General features: G+C 40.1%; 1 protein-coding gene across 3 annotated transcripts in view; it reads left to right on the forward strand.

The window, feature by feature from the left end:
* The window catches only part of RALGAPA2 (Ral GTPase activating protein catalytic subunit alpha 2), a 300,833-nt gene that overhangs the window by 61,057 nt on the left and 211,915 nt on the right, over nucleotides 1-27,861 (forward strand). For all 3 annotated transcript variants that reach the window (XM_081097210.1, XM_081097209.1, XM_081097211.1), the window contains exons 7-14: nucleotides 85-200; nucleotides 3,122-3,260; nucleotides 4,974-5,173; nucleotides 11,020-11,247; nucleotides 14,108-14,275; nucleotides 15,425-15,562; nucleotides 18,436-18,584; nucleotides 22,111-22,222. In XM_081097210.1, the coding sequence (XP_080953336.1) occupies nucleotides 85-200; nucleotides 3,122-3,260; nucleotides 4,974-5,173; nucleotides 11,020-11,247; nucleotides 14,108-14,275; nucleotides 15,425-15,562; nucleotides 18,436-18,584; nucleotides 22,111-22,222 (1,250 nt within the window). The remainder of the gene's footprint in view (nucleotides 1-84; nucleotides 201-3,121; nucleotides 3,261-4,973; nucleotides 5,174-11,019; nucleotides 11,248-14,107; nucleotides 14,276-15,424; nucleotides 15,563-18,435; nucleotides 18,585-22,110; nucleotides 22,223-27,861) is intronic.

The following is a 27,861-nucleotide window of genomic DNA, read 5'->3' on the forward strand; positions in this document are numbered from 1 at the left end:
GATGTATTTTAAAAGAGGCCATTTTAAAAAACCTTGTTTAAAATTTAACTGTAGCGAAAGAGCTTTCCTTATTTTCCACTACAGCAAAGATATATCCAGAGGAAATCACTCCACTCCTGCCAGCCGTATCAGGGGAAAAGATTGCTGAGGACCAAACATGCTTTTTTCTTCAAATACTGTTGAAATATATGGTTATTCAGGTAAGAGCAAATCGTAGGTAATTCAATGATGGTCTTATTCTCAGTAGGAAAGGGAAAAATACTATCTTTTCTTCTGTTTGCCCACATTTTGCATTTTGGCTTTTTGAGGTGTTTTTATGTGCTATTTCACTAAACATAGAGTATGTACCAGGTCACGTCAGCAAATTCCAAGCATGTACACTATTTTGTGTTAGTGTGCATGTTAAGGGGAAAATTCAGCTCTCCATCTGTGTGTCTCTTTTACTTTAATATTATTACCATATCCACACAGAACATGTCACATATGACACTTCTGCTCATCTGAGTTTTTTACTCCAATGAGTAATTCTATGTGACAATAGCTGGGTATCCTACAGTTTAATTGAATTCTGACACTATCTGCCTGGAGATAGCATCAGGGTCCACATGTTAAGGTCTCAATCCCATGAGACTGTTCCCATCCCATTCAGATGCCAATCCCAAGTAGTAAGTCCCAGGCTATCCACAACTTCTGTACAATTTGCCTACAGATCAGAGGTTCCTATGACCCCCTCTTCAAAATCAGTTAATTTGCTAGAGCAGCTCACAGAACTCAGGGCAATATTTACTTACGTTTACCAGTTTATTGAAGAATATGACAAAGGATACAGGTGAATATCCAGATGAAGGGATACATGGAGCAGGGTTTGGAAAGGTCCCGAGCACAGGAGCTTTTGTCGCCATGGAGTTGGGGTGCGTCACTGTCTGGTACGTGGGCGTGTTTAACCACCTGGAAGCTCACTGAAACTGCTGCTGTTGGGATTTTATGGCAGTTTCCTCCCATAGCCATGGTCGATCATTAACTCAGTTCCAGTCCCTTTCCCCTTTTTGGAGAAATGGGGAGTGGGGGTAGGGGCTAAAAATTCCAAGTTGTAATCATGGCTTGGTCTTTCTGGTGATCAGCCCCCATCCAGGAGCCCACCCAGAGTCACCTCAATAGAAAAAAAGATGCCCCTAGTGCCCTCAACACTTAAGATGTTACAAGGGTTATAGGGCTCTGTGCCAGGAACTGGGGCAGAAGCATACATACCAGTATATGTATATTTTATATTATTTCATAGTGTATTAAACTATTTTTGCCTCTTTATTCCTTCCCTAACCCTGATCTCTATGCTAGTGAAGCAGGATGGAGAAGGAGGCAGTCCCCGAGGCTGAGTCAGGGGGGTCAGGTGGATCAGGAGTAGGCAGAGCAGGCAGGGAGATTTGAATGAAAGCTTATGTAATTATCACATCATGCCATCAGCACAGATCTGCTTTATGTCACATATTTCTTCCTCTTACATTTACCAAATGAATACAGAACTGAAGTAATTATGATTTCAATAAGTGATTTATGTCTCTTAGTCTGTATTTCTGAACATTGATATGATTAGAAAAAAGCTACTGAGTGCTTTTCTCTTAGCGAACACTTCGCTCATCCCTGAGTTCCTCCCGGGTATAGTCCGGTCTCTGTCCTTCCCTTCACAGCCAAGCTTGTTGATGTAATAACCTCTGCCAAGTTCACTTTCTCACCTGACGTTCCTCGACACCCTCTGTCATCTCCCTCTGCCCTGTCACTGCTGAGAGTTCAAGAACATGAGGGGTTCTTGTGTCAAGTCCAGAGGAAGACACTCTTAACGTTTGTTCTGTACTCGGTCTTTGAGATTATTTCACAGTGGCAGCTCCTCCTTCGTGAGATTCCTCCCATGATGTTTTATTCCGGCTTTCCTCCTCCCTTTTGCTTCTTTCCAGCTTCCTTTGGCTGCTCTTTCTGACTACTCTTTCCTGCTGGGTGATCTTTTCTGCTCTCCTCTCCCATTGCCTTTAGCCAGCACCAGAAACACAGGGCTCCACATCATGGGAGTCCTGCTGGGGTAGCTCATCTTCCAGAAGCTCCACATTTTAGCTCTGCTGGCCCATTCTACATGCATCTCAAACTCTTTTCAGAAGTGGCAGGGCCTTCCATATGTCCCAGAAAAGCATAGAGTATCTCAGTCTTCAATGTGCTGGGAGACAGGTTTTCATTCTAGATGTGTCATTAATGAGCTGTGTGACCTCAGATAAGTTAGGAAGTCACCAGGATCCCATAAGAGGAAGGAAGCCATTGATATTGGGGGAGGTTTTTATTTAGACTAAGCCCCTATATTGTGTGCAGAATTATGTGTGCGTGCCCCCGCCCCCCCTTTCTCTGGGTGAGTCCTCAGAGCAGAGTTTCTGCCTTGGCCCATCACAGAGAACTTCTGGCAGGTTACAGACACTGAGCTCCTCTGCCCAGGAGCCGCCAAAGCCCCTCGTTCCTTTACCTCAGGTGCTGAACTGTTATCATTTTCTAAGTGGACTGCGTCATGAAGGAATTTGGGGAAACTGGTGTAGGGCACTCTGTATTCTAACAAGTACTAAGACCCCACTAATAGGTGTGGCCGAACTGGCAGCCCTAGCTTCTCCTAGCCTGTGGATTGCTTTTAGTAAGGACAATGCATTTTCCAAGATTCCGTAGCTGGATCTTTTGATACTGATTTTGCATGGAGGTACCATTGGATGAAATCTTTGTAAGGGTTTGTTTTCTTAATTCTTGTTTATTATAAATGGCCTTTTTGAGTTTTTAAAAAAAGCACCCTTATATCTAATTAGATGTTTTAAGGGCACCAGGAATGTTAAATCATTATAAAGAACATGTGAAAAAAATATGAACATGATGTAGTAGAGCAAGATTGTTGGGTAATTTTTTTTAATACTCGATAAAAAATGTTTTTAACATAGTTACTGGTTTGTTTAGAATTATTCATTTTTGTCATCTTTTGAGTTTTAAGATATGATTTTATTACATGATTATCAGTATTTGTCAATTTTAAAAATAAATCAGTTTAGTATACATTAACTTGAAATGTAAATACATGTGTGTTTTTTCCACATATTATCCAAAGGCTGCAAGCTTGGAGTGGAAAAATAAGGAGAATCAAGATACTGGTTTTAAATTTCTTTTTACATTGTTTCGAAAGTATTATCTTCCTCATTTATTTCCATCATTTACTAAGTTAACAAACATCTACAAACCTGTACTTGGTAAGTACTATTTGAGCTGTATAAGGAGGATTTTCACAGACAAGCTGTACAGTTTCCTTCAAAGCGATCTCTGATTATTTTTAAGTAAAATAGTAATCTTTTTCTTATACTTATAATGCTAACTTTATTGTAAGAGGTTTAAAGTTTCCTAATAACTGATTTTAACTGTTTTAAATGCTTATACAAACTAAGATGTACCTCAACTCACAACAATAAGAGGGAACTGTGGCTCCTATACTCAGAAATAATTTGCAGTGAATTGTGATTTTTGGGGTGTGATTATATCTTAAATATTTTAATGGGAAAAAAATAAAGTTTACATTTCAGTAAGTCTTCTCTTACTGGTGGTGGGGTGTGGTGACCCCAGACCTTGCTCAGTAGATAGGCAGGCAAGCTGCCCACACAGCTGCCCACAGCATGCCTTGCCTTTTTCACTGGATCTTTCACCCAGCAGAGACGACCCACAGTTGCTTATGGAGGGGCAGATGTTGGGCAGTTGGGCAGCCTAGGGACTGTAAGCCCAGAGATGAAGGAAACATAAGGGATTTTTTAATTTAGCTTCTTAAGTTTTCCTTCTTTAAGAAATGAGGACTCACAGGCCAGAAGCATCTCTTAGAGAGGTAGAGGTGAGGCAAATCTTCCTCTGCCTGTTATCTAAAGCAGGTGAAATTAGTTACAATGAATAATTAAGAGCATTTGGGAGGGGAAAAGATTACAACAGACATTAATCCACATGGAGAATGTGGACAACTAATTCAGTTGTCTGTGGGCATTTATTTGTCCACATGCACGTTCTCTCTCTCTCTGGCAAGAGGGAAACGACTGAAACTTGGTGCATTTTGAAAGATGTAGAAATACTGCTTGTGAGGGTACTAGGATATGTATTTTGTTAGCTTTGTATGTGGGTATTTTTAAAAAAGTTTGTTTCTGATTTCATTAGTAGTTTATGTTATAGAAAACGTAGGATATTATTAACATTCCGAAATATAAAGTTGTTTGCTAAGGATTTTTCTGCCTCATGCATGTACAAAAATTAGTAAGAGATTGTAATTACAGCAAGTAGTTAATCTCAAATTCATTATAATATAATTTTCTTATTGATTATGTAATACAAAGAATGAAAATGAACCTCTTATTAATTCTTTGGAAATAGTGGTGTCTGATACCTCAAAAATAAAACATGATTTTCTGGATTCTTTCAGATATAAAGTGGATTATACTGATTCTATTTATTTGGAGTTATCTAAAGGAAAAAGGATATAAAACTGAAGTTCAGTTGATTTTATTAGTATAGTGTTGATGTTAAAATACTTAAAATGATGAAAAAATGTTTATAACACGGTTTTATACTTGTTCCAATCATAAAATAAGATTAAATTCATTATAACATATGTGAAAACATTTTCACTATTATAATCTTATGTAATTTCTCAGATTTGTGAAAAAGAGTTATTAGCTTAGATTTTCCACAGCTGTCTACCACAGCTGTAAGTAAACAGTAACAACCACCATCACTCATCTTGGTCAGATTGCAAGGCAGAATTCGAAGTGAACCTTCCAAAGGATGATATTCTAAATAGTTTCTGGTTCTTTAATCTTAGTTGCTATTCAGACAGCCAAATATATGTGTATTTGCTTGGAAACTGAAATATTTGTAGGAATTACATAATGTCAGGTTTCACTAACCTAATCATGTGCTCTTTTTTCTTACAGATATTCCCCACTTAAGACCAAAGCCAGTGTACATTACCACAACTCGAGACACTGAAAACATTTACAGTACAAAAATTCCATACATGGCAGCTCGTGTTGTTTTTATTAAGTGGATTGTAACTTTCTTTTTGGAAAAGAAGTATCTAACTACAATACAAAACACTAAAAATGGAGTTGATGTATTGCCTAAAATCATGCAGGTATGTCATTGCTCATCTTTATGTATCTTCACATATATTTAATATCACACACTGACACATACAAAGCACTTAATTATTAGGATTATTGGACTCATTTTTTTTGGCATGTCCTGTCTGTGATGCTAAAGTTTCAGAAGAAGCTCTGAATTAGAAACACTTGTATTCTATTGGCATTGCCATGGTGAGGCAATCTTGGGGGCGAGAGAGACATTCTGAGAAGATGGCTGTGTGTGCACACTCCTGGCTCCCTCTCATTTCCCCCCTTCACTCTGGTACCAGTGACCTCTGAGCATTATACCAGGGCCTGTCTTGCTTTTGCCAATCCCCACCACATGGAAGGCCCTCAGGAATCGTGCTGGTGGGCCATGGAGAAGACCTGTGAGACTCCCAAGTGCTTTGGGAACTCAGGAGAAGGGTGGATCAGCATCTCAGGATTTTGAGGTGGTTGTTGAGCCCTGGAAGAGAAGGCTATCTCGCTCCGAGGCGTCTTGTATGGGGACTTCTCATTCTTGCTGGCCTTGACTAGTACCCTGAGTTGGTTAGGGACTTAGTACTGAGTAGAGCAGGACCACCTGTGGAAATCAGAGAGCAGTCATTTCACAGAAGAGTTATGGTTTTTTTTAGTTTTTTTTGTTCCTAAGAACAGGGACAAGAAGTGTGGACCACTTAGTGCAGGTTTGCCTTGGAGTTCTCAGCAGTGAGACCCAGGCCTGAGTTGGGAAAGTGCACACATCTAAGGTCACCGGCAGGTGAAGGAGCACCAGACAGGTCCAGAGCATGTGGCCCCATTGATGGGAACTGACCCAGGAACTGGAGAAATTTATTTTCAAAAAAGACTGAGAGAGAGAGAGTTACAATAAGAACAACAAAAGACTTGCTGAAAGTTCTAGAAAACCTTAAATTTTTATTACATAAACCAAAGAAGGTAATGATCACTGCTGAGAACAAAATTAATATTTGAAGAAAAATCCCACCACACTGAGCAGAGATTCAAAGAGATGGAAATTAATAAATAAGATCTGAGGACAGATCTAGACCTACCATGCAAATAGTGTGAGGGCAGAGGAGAAAAGAATGAGAAGTAATAATTGAACTAATAAAAAGGAAAGTTTACCTGAGCTGAAAAGAAGACATGCTTTAGACTAAAAAGGCCTTTGAGTCCCAGGTAAAATTAGCTAAACAGTTAAAATGGCATTTGACTTTCATGGATTAAGAAAAAACTCTACAGCTTCCTGACGAAACCAGAGGTTCCTGCAAAGGAATGAGACTGACATTAGCACTGAATATCTAATGTAACCTACAGCCCTGAAGCTGAAAGAACCTGGCTGTCTGTCTTTCCCAGAACCTTCCTTGCTTTGCATCACATACATAAGCAAATGTCAGACTGATTAAAGGCCTACATATAAAAACAATGATAAAGAACTTGGGAGAAAAATCTAGAGAATGTATAAATTTGGCAAGTAGTAGACCACCTTAGGGAGAGATAAAGCTCACAAGCCATAGAGGAAATGAGATTCTACTTTGTTTGAAAAAATAGAAAAATATTTTTGTGTCAGAAGAGAGCAAAAAGCCACACTCAAGCTGAGGAAAGTGTCTGTAACATCATGGCTATTAATAGAGCTCGGATCTCTACAATATAAAGATTGCCTACAAATTGATAAGACAAACAGCCCAATTGAAAAATGGACAAAGGAGATGAAGTTCACAGAAGAGGAAATAAAATGGGCCCAGATTTCACCAGCAGTCAGGGAAACGTAGTTTGTTCTGAGCCATGACAAGAGACTTTTATTTACCAATTAGGGTAGAAAAAGTTTTGTATGAAATTACACATAAGAAACTCAGTCACACTCTGATAATTTTACATTGCATCTGTGTGGTTTTTTAGTCAATTCAAAACAGTCCATTTAAAAGATGTAACTTTTTCCTATTTGGTTTCAAATTTTTGAAAAACTATCACCTCTGTTTATTGAAAGTAAGTTTCTCACCTGGGTGATGAGAAGTAGCAAGAATAGCAAATGAACCACTGCTTCCAGGTTCTTTCCCTTAGTTGACTCTTCACACTTGTGAGTCATCGACTTTTATTATCTAGTGTTTTTCCTGTCATAAGGGTCTGAGCTCCTCAGTCAGAGTGGTTTTATCGTTCTAACAGACAAAAGACACCAAGACTCAAGCGTAATTAAACATAACAAGAAATATTTTAATCTCATGAAAAAGAAGCTTCTAATGAGGGTGACAGTGTGGTTCACGCATGTTTCCTCTACAGTTCTCTGTGGTTGTCTCTTTTCTACTCTGCCCTTTTCCCTCTGGCAAGTGAGTCTTCAGCTTCGCCGATGATGGGGCACTGCTGTGCTCCTTGTTCATGTTCAGAGACAACCAGAAGTACAAAGCCCTTTCCATTTGTCTAAGTGGTACAACTTAGGTGGGTTTCCTGCCCACTCCTAGGTTTCCTGCCCATCACAAGGCACTGATCAGCTTAAAGCTGTGTGTGTGAACGACTGAGGAGGGAGGGACATGATTGGCTTCCAGGATGAAACAACACTCCCTTGATACTGTGGATAGGGTCAGCGTCCTGTGAATCGTCTGGGCTTCATGGGCGCAGACATGCCAAGCACTGGGGTTCTGTCAGGGAGTGGGAATGGATGCTGGGCAGACAACCGTCTGCTCAGCGCTACCATACCTTGCAGATGGCTGCACACAGAAGTGGCCACTGTCACTGTAGAGACTGTTAATACACCTCACGGCAAGCTGTTATATTAGTTGCTGATTGCCGCTGTAGCAAATTACCATAAACATATTGGTTTGAAATAGCATAAATGTATTATCTTGCTGTTCTGGAAGTTAGAAGTCCAATGTCAGTCCCAGGGGGTACAACCAAGGTGCTGGCCACTCTGTATTCCTCCGTAAGCTCTAGAACAGACTCCATGTTCTTGCCTTATCCAGTTTCTAAATGCTGCCTGCATTTTGTGACTCATGACCCCTCATCACATCACCTTTTCTCCCTGTTCCCATCTTCACATTGCCTTCTCTGTCTCTCATTCTCCTGCCTCCTTAAGGGTCCTTGTGATTACACTGGGACCAATAATAGTCCAGGATAGTCTCCCCATCTCAGCATCCTTAATTTAACCACATCTGGTAAGTCCCTTTGCCACATAAGCTAACATTCAGAGGCTTCAGGGATTAGCTATGGACATCATTTGGGGATCATTATGCAGCTGACCAGTTGTCTCCTATTTTCCCTTCTCTGCCTTACAACTCTGGTTCCCACCTCATCTCACATGTGTCTACTTTGTTCTCTTTTTCATTTATATTGAACATTAGAAAAAGCAGCAGTGTAAACCATTACATATTAACTTTTAGAAGTGAAGTTGCAGCAATAAAAGCACATATAATTGCATTTATCTCCTGAAAGTTTTTGTTTGGAATTTCAAATTTAGTGTAATTTTACCCATGTAAAGTGAACATCACTATCAAGTGAAGTGGTCCAAAAAATATGTTGCTCTTGTAAAAGCCCTTTAAAACAGTGGTTCTCAACCTTGGCTGCACATTAGGATCACTTGGGAATCTTTTTAAAATCCTGATTTCTGGGTCTCACACCAAGGTTGAGAACCACTGCTTTAAAACATTATATTAAGTCCTGCTTCCAAATAGAGTTCACACTTAGGCCACTATTACTATGGTACACGTCATGTATGACAAGTTTTTTGTGTGTATTTTTTTCCAAAGTGAATTTACTTCCTCATTTTATTTTTTTTAACTTATTTTTTTTTATTGATTTCAGAGAGAAAGGGAGAGGGAGAGAGGATAGAAACATCAATGATGAGAGAGAATCGTTGATTGGCTGCCTCCTGCACGCCCCCTACTGGGGATTGAGCCCACAACCTGGGCATGTGCCCTTGACCGGAATCAAACCTGGGACCCTTCAGTCCACAGGCCAATGCTCTATCCTCTGAGCCAAACCAGCTAGGGCAATGGTCAGCAAACTCATTAGTCAACAGAGCCAAATATCAACAGTACAACGATTGAAATTTCTTTTGAGAGCCAAATTTTTAAAACTTAAACTATGTAGGTAGGCACATTGTTATTAACTTAATTAGGGTACTCCTAAGGCTTAGGAAGAGCCACACTCAAGGGGCCAGAGAGCCGCATGTGGCTCATGAGCCGCAGTTTGCCGACCACGGACTAGGGCAATTTACTTCCTCTTGATTTAGAAGTAATATAATTGAGAGTTTTGTTTTGTTTTGTTTTGTTTTTACCAGGAAAGAAAGGATAGTACATCTCCTGGACTTAGCTTATATATCACTTGGAGAGTCTGGTTTAACATATTTTTTTGTTCAGTGGTATCATTCATGGTAAAATAGAAGTACATCCTGTCACTGGAGAATAGAACTTCCCTGTCACTCGTGCGGGTGAGGTTCTTGCAGTATCTTTAGAAAATGAATTTTCTAAGATTGGCATGGGAGAATTGGATGTGATAAAAGGCTTTATTTGTGTGCAGTTACATTTCTTGGGTTCCAAAGTTCCCTGCCCCTTAAACCAGCCCTTAAAGAGGTGCAGCTGGGGTTCCAGTAGAGCAAAAAGCAAGGTCAGTGTCCAGAGCTTCTGTTCCATGTTGCCGCCGGGTCCAGTTCAGCATCGGAGCTAATTTAAGTCCATTAGTTCATTGTGTGGGTCCCACATGGCTGTGGGCCACGTGGGCACAGGGAGCGCATCCCCTGCAACAGGAGTCCCAAGAGGACCAGAGGGCCAGGAGGTCAAGAGCAAATACAGTCTGGCGCATGTGTGAGAGAGAGCGAACTTCCTTGGTTCAGCAATTTAAATATTCAGTTTTTGCAGTGGCCACACCCATCCTGGCCACTAATTTTTTCCAGGTATGATTGACAGACAGGTAAGCACCTTCCTACCTCACTCAGACCTTACTGGCCATTTGTCCAAACTGCGTTTGTTCAGTCCCTTCCCCACCCATCAGTGGGGAATAGACTTAGCAAAGCTGTATAAGTGGCATGTCTATATTATCTAATCTTCCCTTTACTCCTTTTCTGTTTAATAATAACCAGGTTATTACAACAGTATCAATCCCATACATCCATAACCTGTTGGCAACAGCAGCAAACCCCCTCCCTTTCAAATCTGAACAGTCTTCGTTCATCGTTTCAGCTGAAAATGTTTTCAGTGAAGAATTATTTATTCCTTAGTGATTCATTTTTGTATAAGATAGAAGTACTTCAACATGTATGAGAAAAAGCAGAGTGGTGATTTTAAAATTGCAACAGCAACTGTTCTTTTACTAGTTCTATATGTACATTAATTATTCCAGTCAGGTTTGATGTGAGATAAAGAACTCAAATCAAGGTTCTTATACCATTTATAGATCTTGGCGCTCCTCCAGCAAGATGCCACTTAGGCTTATGAGACCACTGTGATGCTTCTGAACACTGTGGCTTTAGAATATCCACTGAAATTTCAAATCTCTGTAGCTATACAATAAGTGCTACAGTGTAGAGACCAAGGTGGTGGTAATATAAATGCAATCACATGTTAATTAATTCTGTGATTTTACAAATATAAATTAAACTTTTTAGGTTGATAAAATTTCACAGCCTCCCTTCCTATAATAATTTAGTAATTTTCCTGTTAAAATGACTGAGTTGGTGGAGGGGTTAGTTGGTGGATTGGAAAGTTGGTAAGTACAGGCCCTGTAGCCCCATGTGCTTCCAGCCGTGCTGGTTTCCAGCGTGTTGTCAAGTTAAGGGTAACCAGAGCTTTAAAATAAAGCAAGCCTTCAGTTTTGCTAGTTGTTCTTGAGTGCCAGCGAGGATGACTCAGAAGTGGTAATGGCTTTCTTCCAGACTGTTGGTGCTGGTGCAGTGCAAGAGAGGGCACCGGAGCTGGAGGGTGGCGGGCCTGCAGAGCCAGACAAGAACCATTCTAACAGCAGCACCTTGTCGGACCGGAGGCTCAGCAGCTCTAGCCTCTGCAGCATTGAAGAAGAGCACCGGAACGTGTATGACATGGTGCAGCGCATCCTCCTGTCAACGCGAGGTTATGTCAACTTTGTGAATGAAGTATTTCGCCAGGTTAGTATTACTCCAAAAACACTATTGATGCATTGGGCTACGTGACAGGACTGAATAATGATCCCTCTGATCCCACTTGTTGTTGTTTTTAACCCTCACCCAAAGACATGCTTTTATTGATTTTAGAGAGAGAGGATGGAGAGAGTGAAGCATCAATCGGTTGCCTCCTGCATGCGCCCTGACTGGAGATTGAACCCCAACCTGGGTATGTGCCCTGACAGGGAATTGAACCCCGCCACCTTTCAGTGTATAGGACAGTGCACCAACCACTGAGATCACCAGCCAGTGCCCTCTGATCTCACTTTTAATTTCCATATGGAGTGTTTTATTTCATTTGTTAATTTTAAAAAAATTTTTTGGTAGAATTGCTATGTGTAGAGGGAAAATTTTATATTTGAGCAGAATCATTCCATAACACTTATGTTCCCATTACAAACTTTAAAACCAGCGGTAGGTGGAAAGAAAGCCGTTCCTGCAATGTGCACGCACAAATGAGCACAGCCAGGAAGAACCCACGTCTGGTGTTCCAGGGGCCAGGGGGCTCTCTGAGGAGCTGGAGGTTCTGCAGCTGTACTTGCCCTGCAAAGGCCTATATCTCATCAATTTTGGCAAAATTTTCAGTCATTCTTTCTTCAGATATTATCTCAGCCCCTTTTTAGTCATCTCTCCTCTGCATCTCCAGCCATGCTAGGCTTTTCATTGTATTCTTTCTCTTACCTTCTCTTCTGGGTTAGCCTTCCTTTTGTCTCTCAAGTCTCATTCTGGATGTTTTCTCATATATTTTTTTAATCTGGTTTTCTCTCCAGCTATGTTAATTCTGAGTTTTTAATTTTAGCTATTCCTTAAATTCTATTTACATCCTTTTCTGATATTTTATCTAGATACTCTGTATTTTAAACTGTTACCTATTTTTTTTAACTTTTTAAAAATACATATTTCATTGATTTTTTACAGAGAGGAAGGGAGAGGAATAGAGAGAAACATTAATGAGAGAGAAACATTGATCAGCTGCCTCCTGCACACCCCCCTCTGGGGATGTGCCCATAACCAAGGTACATGTTCCTGACCGGAATTGAACCTGGGATCCTTCAGTCCGCAGGCTGACGCGTCATCCACTGAGCTTAACCGGTTATGGCCTGTTACCTATTTTTATTGTGGTTTTGTTAATATTGACTTTCTCTTGTTTCTAATTTTTTTTTAATATGCTGCATATCATATTAACCAGATGATTCATACAAAAAATTTTGGTTTTATTATTATTTGATTTTCCTCCAGAGAGGATTTATATTTGCTTTCTTGGGGCAGGATAACATGGTATACCTTAGTATTGGATTTGTGTTACATAGTTGTCTACATTTGTCAAAACTCATCAAATGATTCATTTAACATTTGTGCATTTCATTGTTTATAAATTTTACCTAATTGAGCTCTCATCAGTGATATATACATGCTGAAATGTTTAGGGTTGAAATGTACTGATGTCTGCAGCTTTCTTTGAAATGCATCAAAAGTAAAATGGATTGGAAGGATAGATAGAGAAAAGTGGATTGACAGATGTGTGATAAAGCAATTAGAGCAAATGCTAATGGTAGAATTTAGGGAATGGGTTTATGAGTAGTCATTGTAAGAGTCTTCTAACTTTTTGTTTGTGTGGAAATATTTGTAATAACATTTTGGAACAAAATTAGAATAGGACATCAGTATATTTTTGTCATACTCTTTGTCTTTGTTGATCTTTCTTGCAACAGATACAATATTTGGTACATTGATATGCTGCAGTCTTGTTATAACACAATCTCCCCTGTTCTGGCATTTGATGGAACATGACCACCATCTATGGAAATTAATATAAATTGCATAAACCCTTGTCGCATTGAACTCTGCCTCTAACTGGATCCTGAAGCATGAAGCTTTAGGATGGTGTTAAAACAGAACTCTGAAACTTGAGCTCAGAATGTGGATTCATTGCTAATTAACTTTATAACCTTGGGAAAAATCTCTCAGTTGTTCTGAGTCCCATCTTAATTCTCATCTATGGAATTAAAGCATTCATCAGAGTGTTGAGTGCTGCTTTGAGTTCACCCCTCATACAGAACTATCTCTTAAAGCTGATTACTAAAAAGGCAAATGTATTTTCCCTTTACATTTTTTAAATTTATTACATTATATCAAAGTTCTTATGATACATAAGGGGGTTCTTTAATATTAAAAAGTTCACATAAATATGCATAATGCTAAACTGGCCAGTGCTGTCATTAACATTGGTATTTCTACTCAGTGGTGTGTGGTAAATACTGAACAACTGGCTCTGAAAAAAGGAAGGGAGGGAGGGAGGAAGGAAAGAAAGAATGAAAGACAAGGAAAGGGAAAGGCAAAGACAAAAAATAAAAAGTAGATGGTAGCATTTGCAGATTTCTGTGGCGTAAATACTTTCACCTTGGCTAATTCAAGCTACCAACATGGATGTCACTGAACATGGAGTTGAGAAGAGATGTGACAATTGGCCACAACTGGCTGTTTTTTGTTTGTTTTTATTTTGTTTTGTTTTCTGGCTGTTGTTTAGTAGGCAATTGGACTATCTCTATAGGTCTGTATTTTGGTTATTTTTGTGGAAAAATTATTCAGAATATAGAAGTTATTTTTAAATTGCATTTTATTTTCTGGCACAGTTATGAAAATGCTTATATTTCTTTAGATAAATTTGTTGTGCACAAAAATATGTGACCCCGTGTACCATATTACCAGCTGTATGTTTTAAAGGAAAGTCTGAAATTGGTGATGGTGATTGGAAATTTCTGTGTGGCTCTATAGTAATCTGAACTTGGATAGCGTTAAGGGAAGTTTTCTCTTTTCATTTCAGGCATTTTTGTTGCCTTCCTGTGACATAGCTGTAACAAGAAAAGTAGTCCAAGTGTACAGAAAGTGGATCCTCCAGGACAAACCTCTGTTCATGGAGGAACCAGATCAAAAGGAAGTTACCCAAGAAGATGCTGAAAAATTAGGATTTTCTGAGACTGACAGCAAGGAGGTAATATTTTATCACTTGTTTCATTTGGGAGTATATATAGTTTTGTAAAGTACACCTGGCTCAGTCAGAGATCCCAGGCAGGCGGGTCTCTTTTTTATCATTTCTGATACTCCCAAGTTGCTGAGTTCTCTGAGGACCTGCTTCAGTGGGGCTGCCTTAATCATCTATCGCCTAACCCTCACACTAGGTCCAATTGTGCATTGCAGCTTCATTATCCACCATTGCCCAAGAGTTGTTTAATCAGCTATCATGTTTTACACATCTCTATAAAAATGTCACTGCCTTATCATTGACATGTTTAAATAAATAGCATTCTCAGAAAGTGGATGCTCTCAGCATGGACTTTTTAGTCTGTGTTTGATATAGCTATAGGCTGGATTAATGTAAAACCACAGAGTGGGACCTCTTCCTGAACCACAAAAGAAACTTAAGTCTTATTTATATTTCTGGCATGCTAATTTGAAACCTAGTCTGAGAAATTATTTCTAAAAGTAGATGTTTGTCATAGCAATTGACAGCAAATATTTAAAAATATTTGTAACCAAAGGCATATCACTTTTAAATATCTGTATTAATTATACTAGAGGCCTGGTGCAAGAAATATGTGCACGGGGAGGGTTCCTAGGCCTGGCTGGCGATCAGGGTCGATCAGGGCCTTCCTTACCCCAGCTGCCAGCTGCAGGCCAGGGCCTTCCTTCGTTCTGAGCCGCCCCCTGGTGGTCAGTGCATGTCATAGTGAGCAATTTAACTCCCGGTTGGTGGAACTCCCAAGGGGACAATTTGCATATTAACCTTTTATTATATAGGATTATATAGGATAATTTTGATTTTTCAAATATTCAGGTCAGAATTAATAGATGAGCAAATGGAATTAATCACATATTTTAAATTTAAAGGATAAGTGCTCATCTAGTCATTGGATGTTTGTTTTCTTTTTCAACACATAATAACTGACAGGCATTATTTTAGGTGCTGGAGACAGAGTGGTGAACAAAATGGCAACACACACACACACACACACACACACACACACACACACACACAAACCTTGCCTCCCAGAATCTATTTCCCGTGAATTCTGCTTAATGTAAGAATTAAATATTCAAACATGTACTTCTTCCCCCTCTGTTAACTAATTATTTTTTAAAGACTGCACCTGAAAGTTCCGGTCATAAGCGGTCTTCCAGTTGGGGACGAACATATTCCTTCACGAGTGCGGTGAGCAGAGGGTGTGTGGCAGAAGAGGAGAACAAGAGCGTGAAAGCCGGGGCCCAGGCTGTGCTGCAGGTACGCTGCCAGCTGGCCAGAGGCAGAAAGGCCCCCAATTGGAGTCAATGTGAACAGTTGTGTATTGAGATAGCATCCTATAAAGTTTGGTATTTTTAGTCTCTGCCAATAAACAGCTATTAAATTCTCATTCTAAGTTTTCTTCCTGATCTCTCACTTTCAATTTGTAAATAATTTTTTCTATTCAAAGGAGACATATGAACAAGTTTCACATTTTAAAGAGGGTTTACTATACAGTAAATGTGAAATGACTGAGATTTATATCTTAAAAGTATCTTTGGGACACATTATGGGTAATTAGTTACCTGGACTCTAGTTTGCAAGATAAGTGTGGTTGATTATATTATCATCAGTAATACTCCTCTTCTTAAAAATTATCCGTGTCTATGAAGAATGATGAATTATGCAATAATTTTAATAGTTATCTGAATGGATTTATGAAATAGAACTGATACCATTTGGAACATTGGAAAGAACAACTTTGGCTCATTACTTAATTTCCCCAGACCTCAAAATTTTATCTCGGAAATAGGGATTGAGATTATCATTGTCAGCCATCCCAATGTCGGCCAGGTTGTAGGTGCCAGTTATCTCCTTGGGTTCAGAAGAGTCTTATTTGTTTTCTGAAAGGCTAAGTTACATCTACTTGGCTGAACCAAGAAAATAATTTTCTACTGGCTTATAGCACTGTAGATTTCTTAAAAAGTTTAGTTGGGATTTAAATGGCTGTTTTTATTCTCATTGTATCCAGTACTCTGGCCCTCTGCTTGGTTCATTGGAAAAAAACTTGGCCAAATGGAGGTTTGATAAGGTAGTACTCCTCTGTAGTTGCTTTTGGTAGTTACAATATGGGCATAATTTTTATTTTTACCTTACCAGAAACTAACATGGTTATAAAGAAATATTCATGTAGTTGGCATTTTGATATTTTTTTAAAAAGTAAAATGAAACAAATATAATACTGGGTGGGGCAAGGGTAGATTTACAGTTGCTTGTATGGAAAATAGTAACAATAATTAATAAATAATACAAGAATAAACTTTGCATTTCATGTACTCACAACTGTAAACCTGCTTTTGCCCCATATATGAAGACTTTTGCATTTTTACTTGGGAATATGCAAAAGTTTCAAATTCAAATAAAGAAGCCAATACATTGAATGAAAAGGATCTGGATTAAAACATATCACCTAGGCCGGGCATACTTCTTTTCAAAACAGTTACTAAAAGTTCTTTAGTTTGTGAGTCAAAAAGTTCTTTGGTTTCTTTTTTCTTACTTGAAGGCTAGTAAATTCTTTCTCATTACTGTTATCTATTATCAACTATTATAGTGCTCATTTAATAATTCTTCCTAGAAAATGTTGTCATCATACCTTTTAAATATTGCAAAAAATAATTTTTGAGACTGTCGACATTTTAGTTCATACACTTGAACTAAAGTATGTTTGAAGTATGTTCATTTATCAGATCAGTTTTTGCATCTGTTTTAAGATGTTGTGTTAATGGATTTCATTGATGGGTGAGCCAGAGAAGTTCCATTTATTCCCAGATCCTTCGAATTTGTACTTTTGAACACAGAAGAAACCTAGTATGGAATATAGCTCTAGATATATGGAGCAGATCCATCCTTATTACTGGATTGACAACTCAGACTTTCCTAAATTGAGGTTTTGCTAGTGTCATCTGTAGCTCATTGTTATTTTATTGTAGTGTCCCTAAGCATAAACTTACTGCATGATAACCTTGGTTAGTGCTTCTCCTAATTTCTGCTGAAATACCCCTAATGGTAGAGGACAGTAAACTTGTATCCTAAAGTTCTGAGGTAGAGCATAGAATGGTTGGCTGAGTATTTTCAAAATTTATCTTAAGAACTAGAGGCCTAGTGCACGAATTTGTGCACCAGTGGGGTCCCTTGACCTGGCCTGTGGGATCAGGCTGAAACCAGCTGCGGGATCGGGCCGAAACTGACTTTCTGACATCCCACAAAGGGTCCCAGATTATGAGAGGGCGTAGGCCAGGCCAAGGGACTCCACTGGTGCACAATCAGGGATGGGGAGGGACATGGGAGGGACCGAGAGAGGGCTCCAGAGCATGTCTGGCCAATCTCGATCAGCCGGACCCCAGCAGCAAGCTAACCTACCAGTCGGAGCATCTGCTCCCTGGTGGTCAGTGCACATCATAGCGGCCTTAGCATATCATTAGCATGTTATGCTTTGATTGGTTGAACGGAAGACCAGACACTTAGCATATTAGGCTTTTATTATATAGGATTCACTTAGGTTTTATATTTTACTGCACAATATAGCTCTTATCTTAAAAATATATGCTCCTAGAATATGTGCAATGTTGATCATGTGGCTTTGGCTATGTCCTGGCATGCCACCGCTCCTAGAGGCCCACCCTTGTGTGATGCTGGCCGTGCTTTCTGTCAGCAAGTTGTTCATTTCTGGGAGATTCAACAATAACCAGATAGTTTTTTCCAGTCACTTTCTGACCACAGTGTCTCTTCCTCTCCCCAACATTTCTCACCCAGAGGCAATGATGTTATCCTATCTTATCTTTTTTTTGGGGGAGGGGATATAAAAAAAGTTTTCAAAAGTTTTTCTGATTCATAAAATTTCTAAAATCACAACAGTAATATGTAATAGTAATTTTTTTCTAGGAATGGTCTTTCAGGTTTCTCAGTATTTGAGACCTTCTAGGAGAGGAATGAAAAAAAGGCCTGAGTATATGTTGGCACTGTATTTTTGCCTTAATTGAAATAATTCAAAAGTGATTCATTGGTAAAGTAAAATTGGTAATATTATCTTTAAGCAAAATTTGTTCATATTTATATATTTAATATTTTCTAAAGTAATATTTTTCTATTTTAAGGTGTTTTTGACAAATGCTGCAAATGTGTTTTTGCTGGAACCATGTGCTGAAGTCCCCATACTCTTGAAAGAACAAGTTGATGCTTGTAAAGCTGTTTTGATTATTTTTAGGCGTATGATAATGGAGCTTTCAATGAATAAAAAGACATGGTAAGTTTATTTCAAATTAATTAGTATTATAAAACAGATGATTACATTTTACAACATAATAAATAAAATGTTACAGCCTTCATTTATTATTGGCTTTACAAAGTTAACAATAAGATGATAATCAGTCTTTTGTAACAGTTTCTGTGAATTTTGAAGAAGGTAAGTATTCAGTACTGTGATAATTCATTTATTTTAATTATTGGTTTTAAAAATGTTCTTGAATTAAGAGTAAGTGGTCAAATTGCTTTAATGATAGACTTTTCCATTTTAAACTGAATCAAACAGCTTTGTGAAAAAGCAGTATAACTGGAGTATTATAGTATCATTCCTCATAAGCCCAGGGCAGTTTGTTAATTGCTCCAAAATGCTGTTAACTCAGTTTTATTGCTTCAAACTTGAAGTTTTAAATTCATTTGGGAAAACAATTATTTTAAACTAGAGGCCCAGTGCACGAAATTGGTGCACGGGTAGGGTCCCTAGGCCTGGCTGGTGATCAAGGCTGATCGGGGCCTTCCTTCCTCCCAGCTGCTGGCTGCCTGCCAGGGCCTTCCTTCATTTCGTGCTTCGCCCTGGTGGTCAGTACACGTCATAGCGAGTGGTCGAACTCCCGGTTGGTCGAACTTCCGAGGGGCAATTGCATATTAGCATTTTATTATATAGGATTGTTACATAGGATGATAAGTTGTCAGAGTGACTGAAAAAATAGTGCAGCCAATATGCTTATGCGAAGTGTTTTCATTTTCACCCTTTGTTTTTGTTTGGTGTTTTTTTTGTTTATACTATCCCTAAAGGTTAACAGTGCATTAGGTCTTTTCCTATGCTCTTCTCCCACAATGGATATCTTCATAGCACTTCAGCTTCTGAGGTGTTCTTACAGGTTCTCGGCCACAGACCAGAGCACCTCAGTGCCACTTCCTAATCCTTCTCTTCCTTAATGCATCAGAAAGACAGTCTCTCGGTTCAGTCCATCCTTTCCATGTTCCTCTCCCCCAGCCTCCATCCTGAAGCAGACAGCCTGCCCTTACTGCTCACCTGGCTGTGGTCTCAATCCACTGAGGCCATTGCAGACCGCACTAGTGGCACACTTCCTTCCTGGAAATCTTGGGGGTCTGTGTTACCAGGCCTGTTTGCTGGATGCCTTTTCCAGACATCCTCAAGTCAGCACAAAGGGTCCTTTGGAAGGATCTGTCTGCAGGTTGAGAAGCCATAGAAATGAGGCAGGACTGAGCTGGCAGGGGCCCTATGGCCATTGAGTCCAACTCTTTCCTTTCTCAGAGGCGGGAAGGGTGGGCCTGGAGGAATTCTGTTCCGCAGAAAGTTCACTAATACAGAAACTGCAAGTATCAAAATGATTATCTTAAGATGTAAATTGCACTGTCATTTTCCCAGACTTTTAAACTTAACACTGTTTGCCAAGAAGCAGTTGTTAAAACTGTAAATTTTAGAGTGATGAATAATATGATTTAAAAAAAGTTACTGTGTCAGCAATATTGAAAGTTATGAGAAATACTGGTATGCTTTTAACTCCAATATCCATTCCTTGATACCACAGTTATAGCAATAGTATTTTTTATGTATTTTTCTTTGAAAATTCTGTGAATTCAGTACATTATTGTACAGTAGTATTTTTTAATTTTTGATAATTTTTTAAATGAAAATTTTAGGAAATCAAATTAAGCAATTATAATAATTCAGAGAAACCCAGATAAAAGTATAAAAAAACAAATTATAGAAATAGATAAAAATACCAAAAAATAGTAGAGTATAGAAAGGGATGTGCCCTTTTTCTTAGCAGATTTTCTTACGTATTTTAGAACCAGACAATTCCTAAATTCCTTTCCTTCTCTTCCTCTTCCCCCTCCCATCTCTTCCTCTATCCCATAAGGAACAGCTAGCTTCTGCTTAGGGGTATTGGGTAAACTAGACAGATAATTACCTGCCCTTGGGAGGTTTCCACCCTCACAGACTGAGAGATATGAACACAGAAGCCATTTCAGTGGTAAAAAGGGCTAAAAAGAACAAGGAAGCTGTGCAGGGCAGGGGAGGTTTGTCATCAGATGTCAGGGAGGGCCTTCCCGAGCAGAGCCCTGAAGATGGAGAAGAGCCTCGGGGAGGGAGGTCCTAGGGAAGAGCGTTGCTGGTCGAAGGAACCCCAAGTGACAAGCACAGTCTGTTCCAGGCAGGAGGAGATGACAGCCAATGTGGTGGAGTGGGCAGAGGGAACGGGAGAGTGGGAGGGGGCGAGGCAGGGGCCAGCCACAGCCAGGTTGCTCGGGGCCTTGCAGACCACAGGAAGGCCAGTGGCTTCCTCTCTGTGTGTGTGAGCAACCCTGTGACACAAGTCTGATTTATGCTTCCAAAAGATCCCTCTGACTGCCATGTGAGAAGAGGCAGTGCAGTGGATGCAACACAAAGACTGTGGCCATAGCTGATGGCGGCCGTTTACACTGGGGCTGTAGCCTGAGAAGTTTAATGAGATTAAGTGTCATGTTAAGAGAAAATACTGTCCCAATATGCAAGAAATATGAGAACAGTATAAAGGCACTATGGTTTAGAGATTGCATTATCTGATCTATACTACATGGTGTTGTTCAGCTCTTGATTTATCCCTAAAGAGCAAGATAAACAAATTGGGTAGTGTGTAGGATCTCAAAGGAGAACTTAAAAGGAATTGAGGTGGTTTCCCTCAGAGAACAAATAGACAGCCCTTACACACAGAAGGTAATGTGTTCTCAGATTCCAGGGAATTCGGAATAAAAGGTGAGCAGGCGCCCTGATGGGAAGAATGTTAACAGCTGTACCAGTAAGAAGGAAATACGCCCTTTGGCCTTATCACTGTTATAATTAGCAGTGCTAGTCTGTCTCTCTATTGCTTCATACTCTTCAAAGACCTTTTACATAGAAACCCCTTTCTGCAAGGTACACTGTGATGAGTTGTGACGATTGCCACTGCCTCAGTTGTGCCCTGGGCTACAGACAGGATCTTCCAGGCACAAAGCTCCTCAAAGTGGCCATCGGTGACCTTTCCAAACCGTCCTACCTTAAGAGTAGTGTGGAGTTCAGTTACACGATGCAGCTGATTGCTTATCCCCCAAGAATGAAGACCAGAAAGTCAGGTTTATTTCCTATCACAATGAGAGATAGGAAGACCTTACTGGTTAAATAAAATAATGGATGTGAAAATTAAAGGGTGCTGCATACGTTCCAATAGGAACAGATACTCACCGAGCGCCCGCCTCAATCGGAGAAACAATCTTGTCTCCCTTCTTGTAAGGGGAGAAAATGAGGCCAGGATGGTACCTGTTTTATCCTGCCTATTAATGTGGGCAAAGGAGGCATATCGTTAGAACTGCTGAAACATAAGGTAGCTTATTTTTACAGAAAATGGTATTCATTCCAATTTTTAATACTTTTGAGTTATACATATTTATCATTATTGCTGAATTCTTGAGAGAATTTCTCGTACCTATAAATTAAAATGCTTTGGAGATGTGATTAACACGAACTTTTATTTTGGGTGGCCCAGGGAACAGATGTTGCAAATACTGCTCAGGATAACAGAAGCTGTCATGCAGAAGCCAAAGGAAAAGCAAATAAAAGACTTGTTTGCCCAGAGCTTGGCAGGGTTACTGTTTAGGGTAAGTCTTTTTTATTAAAACACTTCAAATGCACGAATTGAATCCGATTTTAGAGCAAAGTAGTTTTAATCACTGAGAATTTTAAGAGTAAAATTAAACTAACTTTAAATTTTCAGAAATTTAATTAGAAATTTTCCTTAGTTTTATCATGAAGGTTGTAATCTATTCTTTACAATTAAGTTTAGACCTTCCTACCTCTTCACCATTTACTTTCTTTTTTTTTTTATTTGCTTGAGTTTGGTAGAAATTAGGAAAATAACAAGAGCTGTTGGCTCTGGTGTAGGGCTGGGTAGATTTGAAGAGTTAAAGGATGAACAGAAGAATGGGAATGGGAATAAGGTCAGGGAGCAGTTCAGGCTAGAAATAAAAATGTGAGAGCCATTGGTGTGTTGGACCATGTGTTTGGAGCCACAGGACCGGATGGGATCAACTAGGGTGAAAATTTATATCATAGAAGGAAGAAAGAGGGCCAGCTCCGTGATTGGTGACGGAGAGCAGCCAGCCAAAGCTGCTGAGAGAGAGTGGTTAGGGAGCTAGGAGAAACACTAGAGGAGCCCATGTCTGGATGCCTGGAGGAAGAGTATTGGGTAAGAGGAGAATGGACAGCTGACCATTGATTTTGATGATGTGTAGGTGGTTGAGAATGCTCCAGGAGAATGAGGCCCTCTTGGTGTGGGTGGAAGAGAAATTGAGAACTGGGCAGTGGAGTAGCAAGTATAGTCAAGGCTTTGCAGAAGTACTGATGTGCAAGGGAGGAGGAAATGAGAGCTAGCTGGAATGGGCAGCATGATTAGAAGGCAGGGTTTAAGGTCATTGGTATTAAAGTATGTTTGCTTGCGAGTGGGGATGGTCCAGTGAGAACAAGATAGACTGGGGAAGAGGGTGGGGCACTGTAGAAGTGAAGTCCTGGATAAGGTGAGGAAAGCTGGTTTGGCCTTAGGTGGGAGCAGAGAGCCAAGGAGATGTCTGTTTTTTGCATTTCACATGATAAGAAGAGTCAAGAACATTTAATATCACCCCAAGGGAGAGAGATGAGAAGGCAAATGATAAACAACTGCCTGGAAAATGGAAGTTTTAAAGGTCCTGAGGGCTCTAGCCTATTGTAGCCTACTAGGAAGCACTACTATTTATGGGATGCATAGAATTTATGAAGCATTTCTGAAAGAAACAGTGTGCCAGGGGAATAATGTGACATTCTACACAAAGGCATTAGCACAGTGGATGGGCCTGACTGAGTACTTTAATATGGGAAAGCATGTGAATTATCAGCTGGAAGGGGCAGTTACAGGGGAAGTTAACTTCTCTCCTCAGTTGATGTGAAGGTGATTTTGGAGGATATATATTAAGAGCACATCTAGAATTCAGGTAAGGTATATAAGTGAAGATGATAAAAAGAGAAATTAGTCCTTCATACAAAACAAATTATTCCCATTGTAACGTAAGAAAACCCAACTGTTCATATTAATTTTTAATAATTTAAATGATTGAATGACCTTGACTTGATGAAAAATGTATGAGGGGGCTACAGAAATAATTGGCAGGTTCTAGTCACTTGCCTCCTGAGTAGTATAATCACTTGTACTCTGATTGCCTTGCCTAGTTATTGGATACATGAAGTGGTCTACACATCCTGCTGTGAGTGTTACACTTTACTGTGCCCTTGCCTCCAGGGTGTACTAGCCACTTGCTTTGATGCCCTCCTGGAAATACAGACACTCTGTTCACTTTGCTCTGACTTTCCTGGAGCGCCTGCCTGTCTGTCAGCACCTTCTTGATCTCTCAGTCCTGATGGGACTGGGGCTGCCAAGTGGCATGGACTGAAGCCAAGTGCAGGCTGCCGGGTGCTCAGACTCATTCATTACCAGTTGCCTGTCTGTGCATGTGTGCATTGGAACTGAGTGTGAACTTGTCACTGAATTAAGCAAGACTATTGTGGAACTGTGTTTTTTATTTGGTTGGTTGGTTTGGGTTTGTGGGGAGAAAATCCCCCTCATTAATGGAGAAATCTTGTCAGGTCTTACTTGAGGATTAGTTTTGAGCCCACAATTATTAATGATTTTGTTGTTGTTATTATTTTGGCAACAGTTAGGTGGATCAAGAAGAATTCTTAAATTACGAACTAAACATAAAATAGTAGTGAGAAGATGAGCTTTGGGGAGTTATATTCTGGGTTCTCATCCCAGCTCTGGCATTTCTGGCTGTGTGGCCTTGAGCAAATCACTTCACCTTTCTGAGTTCTCTTCCCTAATCTGTCACAATCAGAAAAGGATTCCTTCCTATCTTGCCAGGTTATCATAAGAATGAGAGCGAATTTATTTCTGATGTGTGATTATTTACTGATTTCCCAAGTGCTTTTGTGAGATCCAAGGTGGGAGAAAATGTGAAAAGTCTGGACAGAGCTGCCAGGCAATCAAGTGGGCATCATCTTAGACCCATAGTAAAATTAAAATATGCCATCTAATTATTATTCATTGGCCATGTAGTCTGTCTACAGTTGCCAGATACTTAATTTTTTAAAAATTTGAATAAGATTATTAAAAGGGACAGGAAATCTTAAGTTGCCATTTTCTAATCTTCTTTTAGTGTTTCTTACCCTCCCCGCTCCCCCCCCCCGCCCCTCCCCCCCCGCCCCCCGCCATCCAGAGATAATTGAATTGGTCAATTTTCTTCAAATGATAGTTGAGTTTTACATATTTTCTAAATAATGGTGATTGTCATAAATGATGTTTTAACCTGTTGTCAGTGCTAACTCTGACCTTGTGCTTGAAGCTCTTAAAATATATCAGGAAATTTGGACTATGGTTCTTCTATTTATAGTGTGAGCCATTACTTTACAATTGTGTCGTCTAAGTGTGGGAGAAACGTGGAAAGTGGTTGGTTAGGAAATGTGTGTAAGAAAAAGAGTGATTTATGAGAGGTGTTTTTTATACAGTTTATAAGCCAAGGTATATTTGATGAAATATGAATTTCAGTGCTAAAGGAATCTTGCAGATGCTTTTTATTTTTAACAAGAAATATGACTCTAGAAAAACCAAATAAATTGCCCAGGTCACAAACCAAGATAGGGACAGAACCTAGAGACTGGGGCTCTCTTTCCCTTTTCCTGATCGAAAAGGCTAACCTATTCCAAGGGTACCCGGCCTTCATTTCCAAAGGTGCTACTCGACACCCACCCAAGTCATAAAATCATATTTTATGATTTTACTCTGTGTGGCAGTGTTGTTAGTTGTGAATTATGATAATGATTCAACAGGTCTGTGTACACATTTGCAAGATTTGCTGAGATGAATTTTATAAGTTACTAGAGGACTGATGCATAAATTCATGCACAGGTGGGGTCCCTTGGCCTGGTCAGCGATCAGGGCTGATCAGCAATCAGGGCTGATTGGGCCGTCTTGCCTAGTCCCCTTCAGGGCCAGTGGGCCAGGGGGAGGGACGGCGGGAGGTTGGCTGTGGGAGCACACTGACCACGGACGGGGGCAGCTCCTGCATTGAGTGTCTGCCCCCTGGTGGTCAGTGCATGTCATGTCGACTGGTCATTCGGTCGACTGGTCATAATAGTTGCTTAGGGTTTTATAGATATAGACTAGAAGCCCAGTGCACAAAAATTTGTGCACTGGCGGCGGGGGTGGGGGGGTGGGGGTGTCTCTCAGCCCAACCTGTGCCCTCTCACAGTCTGGGACCCCTTGGGAGATAACCACTTGCTGGCTTAGGCCTGCTCCCCTGGTGGCAGATGGCACGCCCGATCCTGCGGTGCCCACCCTGCCCGCCCCGCACACAGCAGGCCCAGATCCCGTGCTGGGGCGGGCAGCGGCTGGGGATCACGCTGCCGCCCATGTAGGGCGGCACAGTGGGATCTGCCTGCAGTATGCAAATTTAACGGCCATCTTTGTTGGGATAATTTGCATACTCTTCTGATTGGCTGATGAGTGAAGGTACGGTCAATTAGCATCTTTGTCCTTTATTAGTGTAGATAGGACATCATTGTTCTGTTTTTTGTTTTGTTTTGTTTTGTTTTTATAATTAGTCAATTAAGTGAAGCCAATGCTAGATTCTCTATACAGGGCATCTTACCACTAAAACACTAAAACATCTGCTTTTAAATCTTCAGCTAGTGCTGTAATCCAATGAGAGGCTGAGTCTTGGTAACATTGCCAGTCTACTCTCCTCTTACTCTACTTAACATTATATTTTGGATCTACTATTTATGAAATTTATATATATATATGCATTTTGGTAATGTCCTCAAACTTCTTTTTAAAATAGAAGTGTAAAAATGAATAAACAGAAGTTAACATTTCAGTCATAATAAAAATATATAATAAAATTATTTTAATTTTTTATTTTGCATTGTTCTTGTTTTTATTCTTACCCAAGGATGAGTTTTTTTATTTTATTTTATTTTTTAGGATGTGTTTTTTTTAAATATTGATTTTAGAGAGAGAGTGAAAGAGAGACAGAGAGAGAGAGAGAGAGAGAGAGAGAGAGAGAGAGAGAGAGAGAAACATTGATGTTAGAGAGAAACATCGATTAGTTGCCTCCCATAACTGCCATCATTGGGGATTGGACCTGCAATCCTTTTTGGTGTATAGGACAATGCTCCAACTAACTGAGCCACCCGGCCAGGGCTTTTGTATTGTTCTTAACTTAAAAAAAAAAATTATTCATCTTAAAATCAGATTTTAAGTGAGTTTAAAACCTTGTTTTCAATATACTTAATTTAGTTCAACTTTAACACTTTTACCCCTTTAAAAGTGTAGTAAACATGAACTGAAACATGGGAAACAGGTACATTGCATAAAGGGTCACTTTAAATATGATTTCCAAGTGGTCAGGTCAGTCCTGCCTGATTATAGACAGTTTTCTATTTCTCAAAATTTCCTATGTGCATGTTAAAGAAGAATTCCTCCTTTAATCAAAAAGCAAATTTACCCTTATTCCATGCACAGCATAACTCCAGGTGACAGTGGGAGCCTATTTGTGTCTGGATTGGGCATAAATATTTTCAGGTTGGCACCTTAACAAGTACATTTAGTACATTTAACAGGTCAGGGAAGTTACACAGACTAGGCATAAGGTTTCCTCTGCTAAAATTAGGAAAGCATCTGGGGCTTATCTGAGATGAATGTGGCACTTTCAAAAGAAATACATTTTGATTTGAATTTTAAAGGATGTGGAATATTTTGGCAGAGGTTAGGAACTGGGCGATTTCAAGGAAATATCCAGAATATTATATAATAAAGAGGTAATATGCAAATTGATTGTCACACCCTCGCACAAGATGGCCACCCCCATGTGGCTACAAGATGGCCAGCAGGGGAGGGCAATTGTGGGTGATCAGGCCAGCAGGGGAGGGCATTTGGGGGCGACCAGGCCAGCAGGGGAGGACAGTTGGGAGTGACCAGGTCTGCAGGGGAGGGCAGTTGGTGGGGACCAGGCCTGCAGGGTAGGGCAGTTAGGTGCGACCAGGTTGGCAGGGGAGGGCAGTTGGGAACAACCAGGCCTGCAGGGGAGGGCAGTTGGGAGTGACCAGGCCTGCAGGGGAGGGCAGTTAGAGAGGACCAGGCTGGCAGGGGAGGACAGTTAGGGGCGACTGGGCTAGCAGGGGAGGGCAGTTGGGGATGACCAGGCCGGCAGGG

The sequence above is a fragment of the Myotis nattereri genome (genome assembly GCF_964212035.1).
Source record: "Myotis nattereri genome assembly, chromosome: 8".
Lineage (NCBI taxonomy): Eukaryota > Metazoa > Chordata > Mammalia > Chiroptera > Vespertilionidae > Myotis > Myotis nattereri.